Source organism: Diabrotica virgifera, chromosome 8 (assembly GCF_917563875.1).
Source record: "Diabrotica virgifera virgifera chromosome 8, PGI_DIABVI_V3a".
Taxonomy (NCBI): domain Eukaryota; kingdom Metazoa; phylum Arthropoda; class Insecta; order Coleoptera; family Chrysomelidae; genus Diabrotica; species Diabrotica virgifera.
The window spans coordinates 165,290,778-165,309,100 of record NC_065450.1 but is presented as its reverse complement, the minus strand read 5'-3'; the positions used below and the strand labels follow the sequence as shown (position 1 = coordinate 165,309,100).

At 33.0% G+C, this 18,323-nt stretch overlaps 1 protein-coding gene across 1 annotated transcript in view; it reads right to left on the bottom strand.

Annotated features, from left to right (window-relative positions):
- Positions 1-18,323, bottom strand: part of LOC114342025 (uncharacterized) — a 69,276-nt gene that overhangs the window by 15,609 nt on the left and 35,344 nt on the right. The window contains exon 2 of the mRNA XM_050659165.1: positions 2,419-2,508. Coding sequence (XP_050515122.1) covers positions 2,419-2,508 — 90 coding nt within the window. The remainder of the gene's footprint in view (positions 1-2,418; positions 2,509-18,323) is intronic.

Here is an 18,323-nt window from a genome sequence, read left to right as displayed (position 1 = left end):
AGCCAAAAAATTTGCAAAAAAGCAACAAAAGGAAGCCATCTGCATTTATTTTTCAAAAAATGTTTCAATTCCGAAAATTGGCACTTACGATGTGTACTATAAGTGCCAATTGTCTATGTATGCCTTTATGTACATGTCCTCTCTTCTGGTCAGGAGCGGCTCGTGATAATACAAAATGGTGAGGCACACTACACTTGAGGAATAGTATTATTGTGGTTAACTTCTCTTTAATGAGCGAAAGGTCAATTCTGTGACGTCATAACGTAAGGCCGTCTACAGAATATTGCCGTATTTATTTTAACCCTTGCAAAATATTAAATAAATATTTTATTGGCAAAAATAGCAAACGAAATCTCGGATACCATTTTACGTGGCAAGCTGGTATTTAGAAAGAGAGAAATTATTTTCTGGTCAAGTCTGTGATAGGTTCATACTCTAGGTAGCAGTTTTTTTAGCTAATAATAATTACTAATACCACATATCAAAACAGTATGCATCAGATGTTTCGTCCTTCCTGGGTCTCATCAGCGTTGTACAGCCATATTAAGCAAAATTTACATTAGAAACTACATGAGAACAACGGACAACTGATTTTGTTTAAGCAGTCGCAAAAATGAAATTATTGTGCGCAAACAATATACCTACAAAAACGTGATAATTTAATTTTAGAACCAATCTTATATTGTAAATCCTATTGAATATAGGTCAATCCAAACAATCAAGAAACAAATTACTGTTATAATATAAGATTGATTTTTATGTTAAATAAGCTAAGGGTTAAATTTGTTTTTTTATATAAAAAGCGTAAAAGAAAATTAATTATTATGAAATTAAAATAATAAAATGAAAATAAATGAAATAAAGTTATTTTTTACGCAATAAAAGGTAGATATCGAGCACTGAGTTTTATTCAATTTTGTCCAAGTATACTTTCGCTCCTAGAGCACCTATAGGTTCATTTCGTCAAAAAAAGGAAGGTATCCTCGAATGTCGTTAATTATCTAAAGTGGTGGCAATTTAAATTAACATATATCTAACAAATATTTAACGTACACTACACGAAGGACGAGCAGATAAATTTGAGGGCACATAATTTTGCTACTTATACATTTTGAAGATGGAGGTACAAACAGATAAATTTATCTATTATAAGCACTGCCTCACCTGCCTCATAGGACCAGCCGCCACTGCTTCTGGTCAGTCTATTTTTTACACCTATCATGAAGGATTCGCTAAAAAAGGAGCAAATGAAGTTGCATCTTTTCTTCTCAATTTTATCAATAATTACTTACAAGAACATGATAGAGGACTGCAAATCTTCTGTGACTCTGCCGGAGGACAAAATAAAAAACTATTTTTCGATTTATTCATTTTGTAGTAAACAACACAATTCATAATTTGAAAAAAATAAATATCATATTCCCTGTAAGAGGACATTTATACTTGAAGTGTAACAAAAATTTAGGATTGTGGGATTTAAAGAGCCCCTTTGGGGTCCCGGAAGAATTGCCTTTGATTAAAGAAGTCATTAGTCATTCCCGTTCCAAACCATCGCCGTTTGTTATAGTGAATGTGTCACAAAACATGGTACTGGATTGGAAATCATTTTTAGACACAATATATTTACAAAAATGCTCATTTAAAACTCAGAGTTTTAAGGAAATATTGGCATTATCTGATCATAGCCGCCTTATCTACTACCGTTCAATATGCAATGGACCAATACTGTCCTGATTAATACGAAAACGCTTTGACCAAAACTCAGCTTTAAGATGTGGAGAATTTTTGCTGCCTGTTCAGGTATACGGTGGTAAATTATAAGAAACTTAAATAAAAATGAGATTTATTCATTTTTTTTTTAATTTTTCTACAGGTCCTTTACCAATTCCAAAGGCTAAGTTTAACGACCTAATGAGTCTTATGCGGTTTTGCAGTGCAAAAGCATTTTTCCAGAACCTGGCTCATCTCTAACAAACAGTAAGTTGAAATTATTAATACTTATGTTGATAAATAAATAAACATTAAAAATACATTAATTTTCTTTTTTAGTTAAAAAAAGGCTGGTTTTTGTCTGTTTTAGGTGACATTGCTGCTTTTCTTTCTGTAAAACCATGTGCGATGCAGATTTTTTTGCAATAAAGGCGACTATAGTTTTTGTAAACCAAAAATCTGTAGTTAAAATAACTTATGGTAATGTTAACTCCTGTTGTATGTAAATTACTGTTTATAATCCCTTTTTGAAATAAAAAATAATTGGTTTTGAACATTAAAATTCAATTTACTCAGTTGTGAAAAGAAATGATATATCTGTTTTTTTCCCTGTACCCTTTTTATGTATTTTACTAAGTGGTTAAAATTTGATTAGATTCATTTCCCAGTAGAAAAAAAATATAACATGAAAAATGTATATAATATTACCAACTGAGCTATCTTCTCTCCTGCGTGACAGAGAATAAAAATTCCGACAAAAAATCCTACAAAAACAATAATTCCTCCAACAGTATTTTCCTACAAAAATAAAGAAAGTAAGTGGTTACTATCGTTGTAATATCGCAGAATATTAAAAAGACTTTAAATTACACAATAATAGAAATAAGTATGTCTAAAGTATAGTATAAGGCAACGAATTGTACACATTAGTACACAATAGTTTTTATAGCAAACAACAATGCAACAAAACAAAGGACCCCGCAACACTGCTTATGGAAAAGTGGCTCCGGTCAAATTAAACGAAAGTTGGGTCAATAATAGTTCTCAGTGTGTAGATTAAAAAAATCCGTATGACTTACATAGGTCAGAAAAAACTATTACTCTGCAGCTACAGCTTTCTGAATTTATTTGAGTCAGGTGCTCGGTTTATATTAAGTGCACTAATTCACGGTCAAGTGAACGAAAATATTTATTAGTGAAAGAAGAGAGACTTATTTTTTTTCAAGCATGAGTTTTGCTTATGAATTCGTGGTCAGAAATATGTAGATGCATTGTATTTTAGTCTTCAGAAAACCTGTGTTAGATAGGCCCCGTTTTTCAGTGAGCGGTTAAAATTTTGGTTAGCTAACCTAGTTTAAATTTTAACTAGTATTTTAACCCTCATAGCGTTTTTCAGTGCTTACTGTTCAGTTCAAGTTAAGAAAATCTCGGTTAGCTAACCACTTTTTTTCTTCTGGTGGCAGCAGTAACTGTACGTGCGCATGTGCAATTCGAGAAATAATGATCAATTTGACAGAAAAATAAATAAAAGACAATTTCATAACCAAATTTAAAAAACGATTAATGCAATGCAATATCAGGTTCGAAATCTTTGTTTAGTTCATAACGTCTACCTCGGTTTCATAACAGAAGAGAATTAGAATTACTGGGACGATTTAGACTTTTCTTCCGATTTTGTTTGTCAAAGACCACGGTCTTTTTACTATTTGAACAGATTGACCAGGAAATAAGAAGTCAGACTCTTTGGTAAATAATTAAGTGTTTTGCTGTGTAAACAAATATAAAATAATCTTTTTAAGATATTACTAGGAATCATGCATTAAATCCTGTTACTGTAACAGGAGTAAGTGTAAACATAGGTACCTGTTACAGTTACCCAAACAGCACAAGTACATCCCTGGGACGTACCCGGGATGTATGGTATGTTAAACAGTAAATTGTTAAGTTCAATTAGTTACCACTATAAACAGCCCGGATTAACCGATAATAGTATAAAAGGCCCGGTTTCAGGTAAAATTTATTTTAGGCTTTATTATGGGAGTACCGTCTAGTCAGTGTTAATTGCAAAAGACCAACTCTGTCTACCTCGGTGGCTTATCGCTCCGGGTGGGTCTTAACAATGGGCCAGGTCAGATAAATTTAATAATATTTACGACTGCACTAATTGAACTCAAACCAATTACTGTTGAACAAACCATACCATTAGGACATTCGTACGTCCTGAGGACGTACGTTTCAGGTACTGGGACATCATCGGGACGTACCGAGGACGTCCGATGTTACAAAATCATCCGTGCCCAGGACGTCCGGCCAAACTGTCCTGGGGACGTCCGACTAAAACCTCCTTGGGACGGTCGTCCAAAACCTCCTTGGAACCTCCGACCAAACCTTTTTAGGGCATTATGTAAAATGTTTTCAGAAATTTTAAACATGGCGTTTAATTATTATTAAACAATGTTGAAAAAGTCTAAAATTATTTTATATAAATTTACTCATAATTTTTAAAGATGAAATCTTCATTTAAAATGAAAAAACACATTACCTATATATCAAACAAATTTGTATTAAAATTTAACAAACAAGGCGTCTTTTTATTGCTCCTCCAAATTTTGATAATTCTTTTACCTACAATCGTAGATAAAAGAATATACCTAAGTTCCTACCTTATATTATAAAAACACTTATGCCATGGTTAAAATGGGGTCCTTGCTGAAGTATTGTATCTAGCTGTACAAATTCTTCCTCTATTTCTCTCTTTGCATTAGAAAGTTAATCTTTTGTGCAATGAATAGAACCTAACATTTCCTTCTATTTCTATAACGGTTAATATATCCCCTATCCTCTGATTGGCCAGGCAGGGTTTTACGCTTGACATAATATGACACCGTTGCCGTATCCTCAATTTTTTCACAAACATAACCACATCACATAAAGTTACATTTAAAAATAGCTGCTTCAATAGTTTGTTTTGAACCACCAAAAAAATAAAGTTTGGAAAAGTAAGTAGTACAATATCAGTGTAAATACTGGATAGAAAAAACTCAAAAGAGGCATTTTAAATCAAATAATTAAAATTGTTACAAAAAAGTTAAATAAAAATAAACTGTATAAATGTTTTTGAATCAAAAGATAATTTAAATTCATTTTATTAATGATTACTATTAAGACATTAATTGAAATTTAAATTATTCAGTATATTACATTCACAGTTAACTAACACTCTTATAAAAAGGAAGATCAACTGATAAATGAAGATAAACTGTATAAATTTTGTTTAGACTATAAATATATCTCTATGTAGATAGGTATTAAACGTTCTTATACAATCATACTATTCTATTCTTGTATATTATACCATTGGTGGGAATTATACAAGAAACAGACAAATAAAGTATGGCAACACTGCAAATGCCAAATAACTGATGGTTATTAGATCCATTCCTGAACTGGTCTGAATTCGTAATTCCTAGGGACGTCCGTAATCGTACTTCCTGGGGACGTCCGATTAAGGTCCCATTACATTCTGACTTAGCGGGACCTGAAACAGACGTCCTGGGGACGTCCGTAATCGTACTTCCTGGGGACGTCTGGATTTGTAATTCCTGGCAACGTTCGATTGAGGTCCCCGTACATTCGGACTTAATTGGGACCTGAAACGGACGTCCGCGGGATGTCATGTGCTATCTGGGTATATTTAAATATATTTCCTTATAATTCCTTCCTATATAATAACGATAATAATTTATAATTTCAATAATAATAATTTCCTTATAATAATTTATATTAATAAGGAGGAATAAGGAGAAGGAATTTAATTATAATAAGGAGGTATTAGAATACTTCCCGCGATGAAAGAAAATAACTTAATAAATAAGTACTCAAAAAAATAAACATGATTCATTCACTGCACCAATGCGCAAGCGTAACCGCAAAATTCGGACTTAAACCATCTAACGACGATCGGTTAAAATCGTGGTTAATTTAAACGAGTTTAAGCTCTAACCTAGTACTGAAAAACTGATTATCCATGAATATTTCGGTGACCAAAAAATAAATAGGTTAACCCAGAACTGAAAAACCGGCCCATAGTGTGATAGTTAGATAGTGTCAAAGAAATTTTGATAGAAAAAAAGGGGTGATAAAAAATGTCCTGCTATAGCGACACAGGAATTATCATGTTTTCATCAATGCTTCCCACTTACACAATACCAGTATAGCTGCTGTTTTGCCTTATCTTTGGAAAACAACGGGCAGTGGCGGATCTACGGGGGACTGCGGGAGAGTAGGGGTAGGGGAATTCCCCCTTTAATACGCTCCACAATTAAAGAAAACATTGTTAAAATATAAAAAATATATTAGGTGACATGAAACTTAAACTACAGACAGACAAATTCATTCTTCATTACTTAAGAGCAAACAGTAGCGATCAGCAGGTAGCAACAAACGCGGTCCAAGATTGCGGCTGTAATTTTGAATATTTTGTCGAGATATTTGGCACACATATTTGTAATATAATAGAGAATGGTGGTACAGAGCCCAATTTCAGAAATATGTTAGTATGTGGAAATTACTCCATAAATAAATAGGGCGAAACGCCCGTAAACAAAATAAATAAAATATTGCAAAAAGGAGCCTATATCGCCATTAAGAAAGACAAAAAATACACTTTCTTCAAATAAACTTTTTTATCCCATGCCTAGATTTTGTGTCACATTGGATCTACTAAAAATGTTTCTATAACAAGAAATCGAACGTGACTGACTCGGCAACATTTCGCGCCTATGAGTATAAAAATTATTGTTTTTGATAGTATAAATGTCACTGTCAATGTCGAACTACCGAGGTACTGTTGCCTCACTGTTTCACACTGTTGCACAGTGGTTCCAAATGCCGAAAACGTGGTCATGAACCTTTAAAAGCGTTTATTGTTCATACACTTCGGAACTACTTCGTTTTCGAGGATTTTTGGCATCGCTGGTTACGAATCTGACATTATTTTTTCTGAAAAACAAATTGGCGGATCCAACATGGCGGAAAGAAATCAAAAATATCAATCAAAACGCAATTTTTTTTATTAAATTTGGTAGTTTAAGTACCCTAATTGTACCCTAATTACAAATGTAACATTACTTTTTTAAAAAACAAAATTGTGGATCCAATATGGCCGAAATAAATTCGAAAATTTTATTTTAAACGCATATTTGTTTAAAATTTTATATTATAAGGGTCTTTTAAAATTGCTGATTACCAATACATTTTGTTTATGAAGTACAGTATCCAGAAACTATTACTTATGTACAACCGCCCATACATATTCAAAAATCTCCAGAACCATGTAATATGCGTCACTTCCCACTTTTATATTCAAACAACTGCCAGCAATGCATAGGTAGTTATAGGCAGCTAAACCAAAGTGATTATGTATGTTCTTACCATATACTTCAAGACTAATAAACATTAGTCACAGAATTTTGCAGAATTTTGTGCTTTTTGAATGTATCTTTACAAAAGTTTAATTATTTCAAGTATATTTTCACTATTTATGCATAAACAAATTTAAGGTATTTATTGATACTAAATCTTCAGTTAACTTACATCTTACATCACTACATACTTGAAAAAGAAGATTCTGCTTTACAGCGATAAAATTGATAAACTACAAAACGTTTTACAGCGTTTTCAATATACGCGTCTTTTTCACTTTCTCTGCCGGCCAAAATACCCTCGTACATGGCTCACTTGTTCCTGAGCTATGAGCATGAGCCACAATATAAATATCCAGTCTGATCGCTATACCTGCGTATTACGACTCTGCGATAGTATGAAAACATAAATGTAAACATGAAAATCCCTAGATATGGACATTTTTATTCGCCTCATGACCACGTTTTCAGCATTTGGAACCACTGTGTGTTGTCACAAAAACAAAAATATTGATGACGCGCTGCTGTTTACTCTTAAGACATTAGTCCATTTTATAGAAAATAATCATCTTATCAAGTTGATTATTCTCTTTTTATTAGTACAGCTTTGTTTCTTCTTCTTTTTGTGTAGATATGACTCTGTCAGTTTTTTCAATGTGCCTCCAGTACGTTTTCATTCCATTGTTTTCGTGGTCTTACAAATGATCGTCTTCTTATTGGGGAACCGTTTCTCGTTGACCTTACTACTCTATTTGTTGTCATTAGGCGTATGTGGTTGTTCCATTATACTGTTATGTTTTCAACCCAGTTATTAATGTTGTCCTCCTTGCATCTCCGTCGTATATCTTCATTTCTAGTTCTATTCCATAGTTCTATTACCATCGATGTTTCGGTTTTCATCTCTGCTGTTTCTAGCAACCTTTTTGTCCTCTCTGTATTAGGTTGTGTTTCTGCGGCGTAAGTCATTATTGGTCTGATGACTGTTTTGTAAATTCCGTCTTTCACTTCTGTTCCAATTTTTTTATTTTTCCTTATTGTTTCTTTCGGGCAACCTAAGGCTCTGTTTGCTTAATTCACTTGATCTTCCACTTTCGTTTCAAACTTTCCGTAGCTAGATAGTGTGGTACAAAAGGTATTTTTAGGTTTTGTTATTTATTTATCAGTAAGTACTCAATTGTAAAAATAAATCAGCAAACAATATCTTGTACTTAGCATGTAATTTTTTGATATTAATAAGTAAACAGAAATAATTAAAGTAAAGCAATACAAAAAGGTTTTGACTATACAAAAACCGTTTGTCCGGTGGCAGTGTAAAATTTCATTAAAAAAATGACATTAACAAAATTTTAAATAAAATGTAGTAACTTAAAACTTATTGCTATATATTATTCAATACTTACATTGTTGTGAATTTGATTAATAAGAGACCCAAATAACAATGCAGCTATTAGTGAATATAACCCCATACATTTTTTTGTTAAAATGTTTAGTTGCCATGATAAGCTAAAAATAATAGTTATTTATGTACCAAGTCAGTAAAGTGACTGTTTATCGAACGAGTATGATATTACGAGCAGAGGGAGCGAAGTTAGCGAGGCGAGTAACAGACGAGTTCGATAAACAATCTTTACTGAAGTGGTGCATACAAAATTTTATCGCCAATCATAAAAAATATTAACACTTACTTAATTACATCCTTCTAATGAAAAAATAGTGTGTGTACTTTGTACGCACGTAGAAAGTTATACTTCTATTATTAGGATTTCAACGAAATAAATATATTTTAAATAGTTCAATTATATTTTTATTTAAATATTAATCTAATTTTAATAGTTAATATAATACCAAAAATTAAAAATAACGTTCAAAGTTACGTCATTGTTTATGACCTGTAGCCTTCCGCAGTTGTTTTTCCCTTTATGAATCGTAGAACATCCAAATAAATAGTCATATTATCTTGTTTAATCTTTTTATTGGACAAACAAACGGAATATGGAGGCGTAGATATAACTTTGAACTGCAGAATATCTACAAGAATACGTTTGGTGGAAAAGATATGGCTAGCCTGGAACTAAAGTGGTCTATGTCGCAAATGTATGAAAATTGAGAATTTGTTATATTTGACTTTAAAAGCTAGTAATCTATCAGTACTAAAGTGGTCTATGTCTAAATCTCAGTTAGAGTCCATAAAATAACAATGTACCACTTTTTCTTTTGGGGAAATTGAAATTTGTTAAAATTCGTAAGGGGTCTATGTAACACTATGCATCATAGACCTATTGATTTCTACCAAAGTAAAAATTCTAAATTCTAAAGTGGTCTATGAAGCACATTAATCAACGAAACTGAAGTAAGAAAGGGAAGAAAGAAAATGGAACAAGAGGCTTTATAGGGGAAATACGTCAGAAAGAGGTGTAGAGCTTCAGGAGAGGAATACACTAGTATAAAAGGGAAAGTTATGGCCGCTAAAACGTTTTTTTACATTGAATGTAATTGTCGTCTAAAATGCAGTATAGAGTGCCAAAGAATGTCCAGAGAGAAATACATGACAGATTTTACAAACTACAGGATTGGAACGCGCAAACTAGCTTGTTGTGTGGTACAGTTAGAACTAAAGCACCTAAACGTCCCCGAAAAAAAAATACACCCAGAATCTGTGAGTCGTAAACAATATTCACGGATATTTCAACTAAATGTTCAGAACGTGTGTAAAATTTTTTTAAAGTATTACAAATAAGTAATCATCGATTAGATTATGCACTAAGAGTAAAAAAAGCCGAAAATAGTGATATCCCCTCCCCGATCAAAGAGGAAGAAAAGTTCCTGGAAATAAAATAAACGAGGAGAAATTGAAGTGGATTCGTGATCATATTAATAGTTTTCCTAAATTTAAGAGCCACTTTATGGAGGAAGGACCTCAAAGCGTCAATATTTAGCACCCTTTTTCAATATTTCCAAAATGTACGAACTGTTTAAATGTAAATTAATTACTGAAGGAAAACAAATTCGGTTCTAAAGATTTTTTCATAGATACTTTTTTTAAAAAATTATCTATGAAAAAGTATCTATGAAAAAAGTATCTATGAAAAAATCTTTAATATCGAATTTAATATTCATTTCTATATACCTAAAAAAGGGACTTGCAAATTTTGCGATGCATTTCAAATAAGTTTAAATGCCGAAAGTAATAAAGAAAAATCAGAAGAAGTAAAAATAAAAATGGACCAGCATATTGCTCTGTCTCAAAAGGCTAGGAAACTTCTGAAAGATTACAAAAACGAGTGTTTGAAGCCGGAGAGTACAGGTGTATTAATTACATTTGATTTGGAAAGAACACTTCCCTTATCTCACATAAATACCGGTGAGGTGAATTACTTAAGGCAGATGCACATGGTAAACTTAGAAATTCATACTTATGAAAGTGGTGAAGAAAACGTTTTTCTGGACATGTCGTATGAGACCAAAGGGGCTACAGGTTCTCACGAAGTGATAAGTTGTTTATATCACTATTTTAAAAACGACATTCCTAATGCTACAAAACTTGTTCTCTTTAGTGACTGTTGTGGGGGACAAAATCGGAACTGGAATTTGTTACATTTTCTTATGTACATGGTTAACGTTTTACCGAACATTCAAGATATCTATGTAAATTATCTGGTTACCGGTCACACATATTTACCCAACGATGGCGAATTTTCATTTATTAGTAGGGCACAGAATTTAACCCAGTGTACATTCCTAAAGCATGGATGGAATTAATTTCAAATTGTCGAAAGCGCCACCCATTTCGTGTAAAAAACATGGTGGATAAGTTTGTGTCATTCCATAAGTTGAAGAATTTTAAGTCACCTCATGATTTCTCAAATACGCAGAATCAAGTTCTCCAAAGGTACATCGGTAATGTTTTTAAATGATGATTACTTGGATCCTTATAATGCTATAGACCTAAATAAAATGAATTCTTTTCAAGAATTTGCACAAGTATTAAGGAACTTTTCCCCGGAGGTTGCCGCAGATATTAGACCCTAAAATTTAATAAAATGAAAGATATAAAAAAAATGCTACAATTTGTATCTCCTGTGCATCATCCATTTTATCTTTCTTTACCCCATTACAATCGCAGAGGTGATAGGGAGGATAATGAAGACATACTACCACCATTTCGAGGTGAAGATTTGGATGAATTAGTTTACTTAATTATTTTTAATAATTTAATAATTTTAATAATGTTACATTTTAAATAAAAAAATTAACAAAATGAAGTTCAGTTATCAGTAAGAATTTTTTTTATGTTTGTAAGATTTTTGGTAACCGTAATTAAACTTTTGTACAAAAATTTTGGTTTTAGTTCCTGTACCAACCGCCTTATACATTAAAATGTATTTTTTTAATTTTCTCGAAAAAGTGGTTTTGTTACTTAGACCACTTTAGTTCCAGGCTAGCCATATTATCACTATAATTAAGCGAAACCGCCTGCAGTGGGCAGGACATGTAGCCCGGGCCCCTGAATCGAACATGATAAAAAAGATTCTGACAGCGCAACCCTTGGGAATGAGAAGACGGGGTAGACCAAAGCTGAGGTGGATGGACGGGGTAACACAGGATGCCGAGAAGATCGGAGTCGGCAACTGGAAAATGCAAGGAAGGGACAGAACACAATGGCGTAGAAAGCTTGAGAAGGTCGAGGCCCTCTAAGAGCTGTAGCACCAAGATGATGATGAATAATTTTATATAATAATATAGTTGTTCCATTTTATCTTTGTTCATGCGTCGCGATTAATTTTCAAACAAATTAAGTCAAAACATAAAGTGAAATGTACGTCGATGTGTATATACATTGTGTATACTGTATACTGTAAGCTTATGGCCGAAGAATGTATTATTGATTCTCAGTTCGTTAAAAAGCACAGAGATTAGCCATGAGTTCTCCATTTGCGTTGACATGGTTTTCATTGAACCTTTTGTTTTACTCCTGGAACTATTTCATTTCCGATTCGTGCATTAAAGTCACCCATAAGAATTAAGGGTTCTTCATGAGGTATTTCATCCAGAATGGTTTGCAATTGTTGGTAGAATGCCTCTCGTTTCTCCTTAGGATGTTTGATCGATAATTGTTATTAATAGGTATTGAATACCTAATTACTAAATGTGTAAAGTTTTGATTTAGGTTGTATGAATATAATTGCCAAATACTAGATAATTTCACTTTTTGACATAAATTGAATCAATAATAACGAATTTTTTTTACAATATTTTTAATAATTAATCTAAATAAATTTTAAGTTGACTCAAATAAATAATCGATTACTGCCATCGACCACTTACATTCAATCCCGGTTAATTCAATTAATCTTTGCGGCAGGTAAAGTAAAATTCTTCTTTCAGTACAATAAAGTGTTACTTTACTGCCACAAATGAGGGCAAATGAGTACAATAATGAATGAATTTAGTGACAATTGGCGATAAAATTCCTTTAGTATGGTATAAATAGACCCAAACCCAGACATCCAAAGTGAAAGGTATCCTCCAACACCACATGGTTCTATATGGTCCACATAATGTTCAGAAAAAAGTCACACCATTTTGAGCGTCGGCTTTGGGGGGGAGAGGGGGTAGAAATCGGTAAATTCGTAGTTTTTTAAGTTTTTCGTCAATAATTCTAAAAATATGCGGTTTAGCATGAATAAACTTCTATACAAAAATGTTCTACATTAAATTTGAAATAAAAAAGGTCCTATGCATAAACCTTCTAAAATAAACGGTTCAAAAGTTACGGAGGTAGTATAATATAATTGGTCCAAAAAAGGCCTAATCCAGACATCCAAAGTAAAAGTTTTCCTTCAAACACCAAATTGTTCTATATGGTCCACATATTGTTCAGTAAAAAGTAACACCATTTTGAGCGTCCAGTTTGGAGGGGAGATGGGGGAAAAGTCGGTAAATTAGTAGTTTTTTTAGGTTTTTCGTCAATATTTCTAAAGCTATGCTTTAGCAAAAACAATGTTCTATACAAAAATTTTCTACGTAAAATTTAAAACAAAAAAGGTCCTATACATAATTGTTATAAAACCAACGGTTCCAGAGTTACGGAGGGTAAAAAGTGGAGGTTTTGGATACTTTTTATATTCTTTGAGCAATTTATAGAATTTTTTTTAACAGGATTGTGTTTTGTAAATAAAATTTGCTATTTCAGTGGCCGATGATATGTTAGTGATAAGCCCTTGAAGAAACGTCAACCTCACCACCCAAAATCATCATCAATTGCCCCGATAATATAAAAAGTATCGAAAACCTCCACTTTCCACCCTCCGTAACTCTGGAACCGTTGATTTAATAACAATTATGTAAAGAATTGGAAAAGACTTTTAAGAGGACGTAAGTTTTTCACTCATTTTTTATAGGAAAAAAATCTTATCTTAAATATGTCCTTTTAGGAAGCTCTGATGATGGCACATTATGTGTTGAGAGTACTTAGCTGATATAAAATATATTTTGTACACACTATCAAAAAGTTTTTTGAAAACATACACCTGTTTGCCGTTTTGACCAATTATGTAAAGGACCTTGTTTGTTTAAAATTTTATGTTGAACATTTTTGTATAGACCATTGTTTACGCTAAAGCATAGTTTTAGAAATTTTGACGAAAAACGTAAAAAGACTACTAATTTACCGACTTCCCCCCCCCCCCCCAAACCGGACGCTCAAAATGATGTTACTCTTTACTGAACAATATGTGGACCATACTAAACAATTTGGTGTTGGAGGAAAACTTTTACTTTAGGTGGTTACCTCCGTTACTTTGGAACCATTCATTTTAGAAGGATTATGCATTGGACCTTTTGTATTGCAAATTTAATGTAGAACATTTTCGTAAAGAAGGTTATTCATGCTAAACCGCATAGTTTAAGAAATATTGACGAAAAACCTAAAAAACTACGAATTTACGTGTGACTTTTTTCTGAACATTATGTGGATCATATAGAACAATTTGGCATTGGAGGATATCTTTCAGTTTGGATGTCTGGGTTATGCCATTATTTGGATCAATTATATCATACTACTTATCATCTTTTAGTATTTGTGAGAAAAATTTTGGTTAAAATGTAAATTTTGGTAAGAACGTTATTTTTTAAATAAAAGAATGCTGTAATGTCTGATAAATTTTTACACACGATTTTATATACCTTAAGATATGCAAGTGATATGACAACCACAATTTAATCAGGTGCCTCTTTTCCTGTATATCAGCAATACAAAGAATCCTTGTAAAACTGGTTTTTAAAACTTCAGCATGCATTGTTATCACCGTTGATACTTCCCATATTAATAAAGTAATTAAAGCCGCTGTAACAAAAAAAGTGTAATATAAAAAATAATAACAAATATAGAGTTTTGTGATTCTGTGGTGCACGTGTTGACGCAGCATTTCATCATTCGTGGGGAAGCCTTGGATGCTAAATTTGCAGTTACTAAAGCATCTTAAGGACTAAGGAATCCAAATCTGCAACACATAATGGGGTTTCCTATTTAAAATTTTAAAGTAACCCTCACCCCACCTCAGTGGAGGGTCGTGTTTGGTGTCATTCGATAGATTCTTGAAAAATATTAAATACAGTACAACCTGCCACATCCGGACCTGTCATATCCGGACCTCCCCATATCCGAACGATTCTGCCGTCCGGATCTTCCGAGAAAGGCAGTCTTGCTGTTGGAGAACGCACCCTCTCATCCCGACCCAAAAGAACTAAAAGATGGCGAAATAATGTATTATACGCTGTGAGCTCGTATGTAGAGGGGATATTTATAAATTCGCGAGCGCCAGTAGTGACAAGTCTGTAAACGTTTACCGGAAATTTGACATCAATGTCAAAGTGATTAATTTAAAATTAAAATTAAAAACATTAATTATAATAAATATTAGTTGATCAAAGCTGTGGTATATATTTTTACCTTAAATATACTTACGTTTTAAATACTGAATTTACGTTTTTTTTAATGTTCTATAATATGCAGTGATGTGGGAGGGAGGGGATGTAACATGAGGTGAAGTAGATGGTGTAGCGTTTGAAAAAACTCCAACATTAATTTAATATCCAATTCCCAAAAAGAATGTCCATTTTTTTAATTTATTTTGTGAAGTTGAATATCATTAAAATATCCCAAGCCGCCCCTGTGTACAACTATGAAGTATTGCACAACATTTCAATGTGTTACAATTTGTAAGAAGTGCTGATGCGTAGAAGAACTTTCTAGAAGAAATGTTGAAACCCCCTTTCAAAAAATGGTTTGGTCCAACCGAAAGTGATGTGAGTTTTTGTCATGTAAGCATCCCTAAGGATCAAAATCGCTCGGTACTTCCGTCGTACTTTTCCCTGCTTGTAGCTTCAGAGCGAAGCGCAATTGAGTCCAGCTTTATGTCCCGAGGTGATAGCATCTTCTCCTCGGCTGGTACTCGCTTGAATTAGGGCGTAGTCCCTTTGTTCCCCGCCGGTAAAATGTAGAATGGTCGCTGTGAAGATCTGAATGTGTGGTGAGTGCTCTGAGAGGATTTTTTTCCACATAGTGATGGATTTGTATGGAAAATCGAAGCCTCCCGAGAGTCAAATACGCAGTTCTACAAACCGGCATTGTTGTCTTTTGTTTCCTGTGTTATGTATGATGGTCAAGCCCTGATTTCATCGAAGAAATGTCGTTCCTGTCCCGTGATGTTTTGTTTCCAGTTTCCCAGAAGCCCCCTTTGTGATTTGTGTTATGGAATGTCTACCCCACACCCCACCTCCAGTTGATTGTCTGAAGAGTGAAGTGAAGCCATGTCCTCCCCTGCCTCCGGTCGATGACCCCGTTTGTTTTTGTTTGTGTACCCCGTGTGACAGTAAATAAAGGTATGATACATTTGCTAATTTTGCTAAATTTCAAGAGGATAATATACTAAAGTTTATTGGTAAAGAGTTTAAAAGTATAATAGTCGCTTTCAAAATGAAAAAGTTTCTTGTAATAACGTTTGTTGCTAGTTTGATATCTAAAGATCCCGTAATATAATATTTAAAAGTCCTGTTTTGCTATGATAGTTGTTTGAAAATGTTTTGTTTGAATATAAATTTGCATATTTATCATGTAAATAAAATAAAATGACAGTGACTTTGACATTTGACACCTACGTCAAATCTTGTGTTTGTGTTGAAATCGTTGAAATACACTGCTAAACAAAGTTAAATTTTGTTGTATCCAAGAAAAATAATGTAAAATTGAAGATTTTTTGTACGGAATTAATGTAAAAGATTTGTAGACATTTTGTCCTGTAGTAAAGTCAATCATTTCCTGTTAAAATTTTTTTTGTTTAAAAAAAATTAAAGTTTGAGGTTTTAAATAAATGTTTGTGAAAGTGTACCTATTTTATTTCTCTTGTATAACCTTTTGGAGAAAATTATTAACCAAATGTCTAATGCAACTGTATAAGTTTTAGTACAGAAGAAAAGAATATGGCATAGAAGCCAATATTGAGAAAAGATGTTGCCCAGTCTAACCCCATAGAGGAATCGATGATGATTGTCCCCCTATTTGGTACCCGTAAGTGAGAAAAATGTCCTGTAAGTACCCAAATATGAACCAGAGGATTTGTTTCGAACGGCGTCCTGTTTTTTAAATAGTAGAAAGATCCTCTAGTCTGAGTAAGTACCCTTTGTATTTGGTTATGGTAGTTTAGTCATCTTAACACCCCTCCCCCTCCATAACGAATCTACGACCTGCCTACCGCACAACAAATGAGCTGCCGTCTCGCATGAAGGTTTTGCGTGTCTGTTCCTTCTACTAGCCCCACTTCTACCCCCCAGTATTTTTATAGTTAATTCTTTCCTTGTTCCCATATGAGCAGACATGTAAAACGCTTCAATGGGATCACTTTCACGGGCTAAATGGGGAAGGCAATATGGCGGAACAACTCTTTGGCAGTGTATTCTGTTCTATATAAAGTATATAATTATAAAGTTGTATTATATTATATAAATATATATAATTAATAATTTTAATAATTATTTAACAACATATATTCCACGTATAACATAAAAAACCTGCCCGCCGCCATATTCCCTTTCTCAAAGGTGTCAAATCAAGTGGTCCCATTTAGTAAACACGAGAGCATCTCTTATGTCATATCCACTCTCCCCCACATCACTGATAATATTATGTAATTATAAAATAATATAATATGCAATTATTAATCCATTAATCTTGGCGCCATCTACACGATAATTGTGAAAGTATCCGAAGTAAGAAATTAATATTTCATCAATAGAACGTCAAAATGATTAGCAAAATCTTAAAAAAATCTATTACAATTTAATTACTTTTTAGCGTTGTAAATATTAAGCGATAACAATTAAATAATAAATTTAAAAATTACCGGTGAAAGTTGAATTGTGTTTATCGACGAAAGTTATTGACGGCGTTGATTACTGGAATGTATGAAGGAGAAAACGTTTCAGAGACTATAAAAGAAGTAGTGGTCTTGATATCCGGATTTTTTCATATCCGGATCGGTACTGTACGTATTTTTCAGATTTTCGATCTGCTGTTCACTTCGCGAAATATCGCGGGGTTTCTATTTGAGATTTTAAAGTTACCCTCCACCTCACCTCCGTAGGTGGTCTTGTTTGGTATCATTCGATAGAGTTTTGAAAAATACAGTCGAACCCGCTTATTGGAATAGCCTTTGTACCAGGCAAAAATATTCTTATAACCGGGATATTCTAATAACCGATCATTGGTGGCTAGTCGAAATAAGTGTACCGAATATACGTAATAATATTATTTACATACTATGCCAATGTGTAGTTTTACATACTATGCCAATATGTATATCATATATGTACACCTACATAATCAGTATATGTAAATGGTTTTAGGTCTTTTTACGTCAATAATACAGTAGTGTAACTACTACTTATCTATGTATGTGTTAAATACCAAATTACATTATATTATATATGTGAATGAATACAGTAGCAGTAGGTAATTAATATAAAATGTATGCAATATGTAGATATGTAAATATTTTCTTATTAAAATGCATATAACAAAATTACTTATTTTTTCTTGAGAAATTATCGGTAATTATAGCTTTTTGTTGTTAATCCGTGCGGTCATACTTAATCCATTGGTTGAATGGAACTTTTATTGGCAGCAAGAAATGG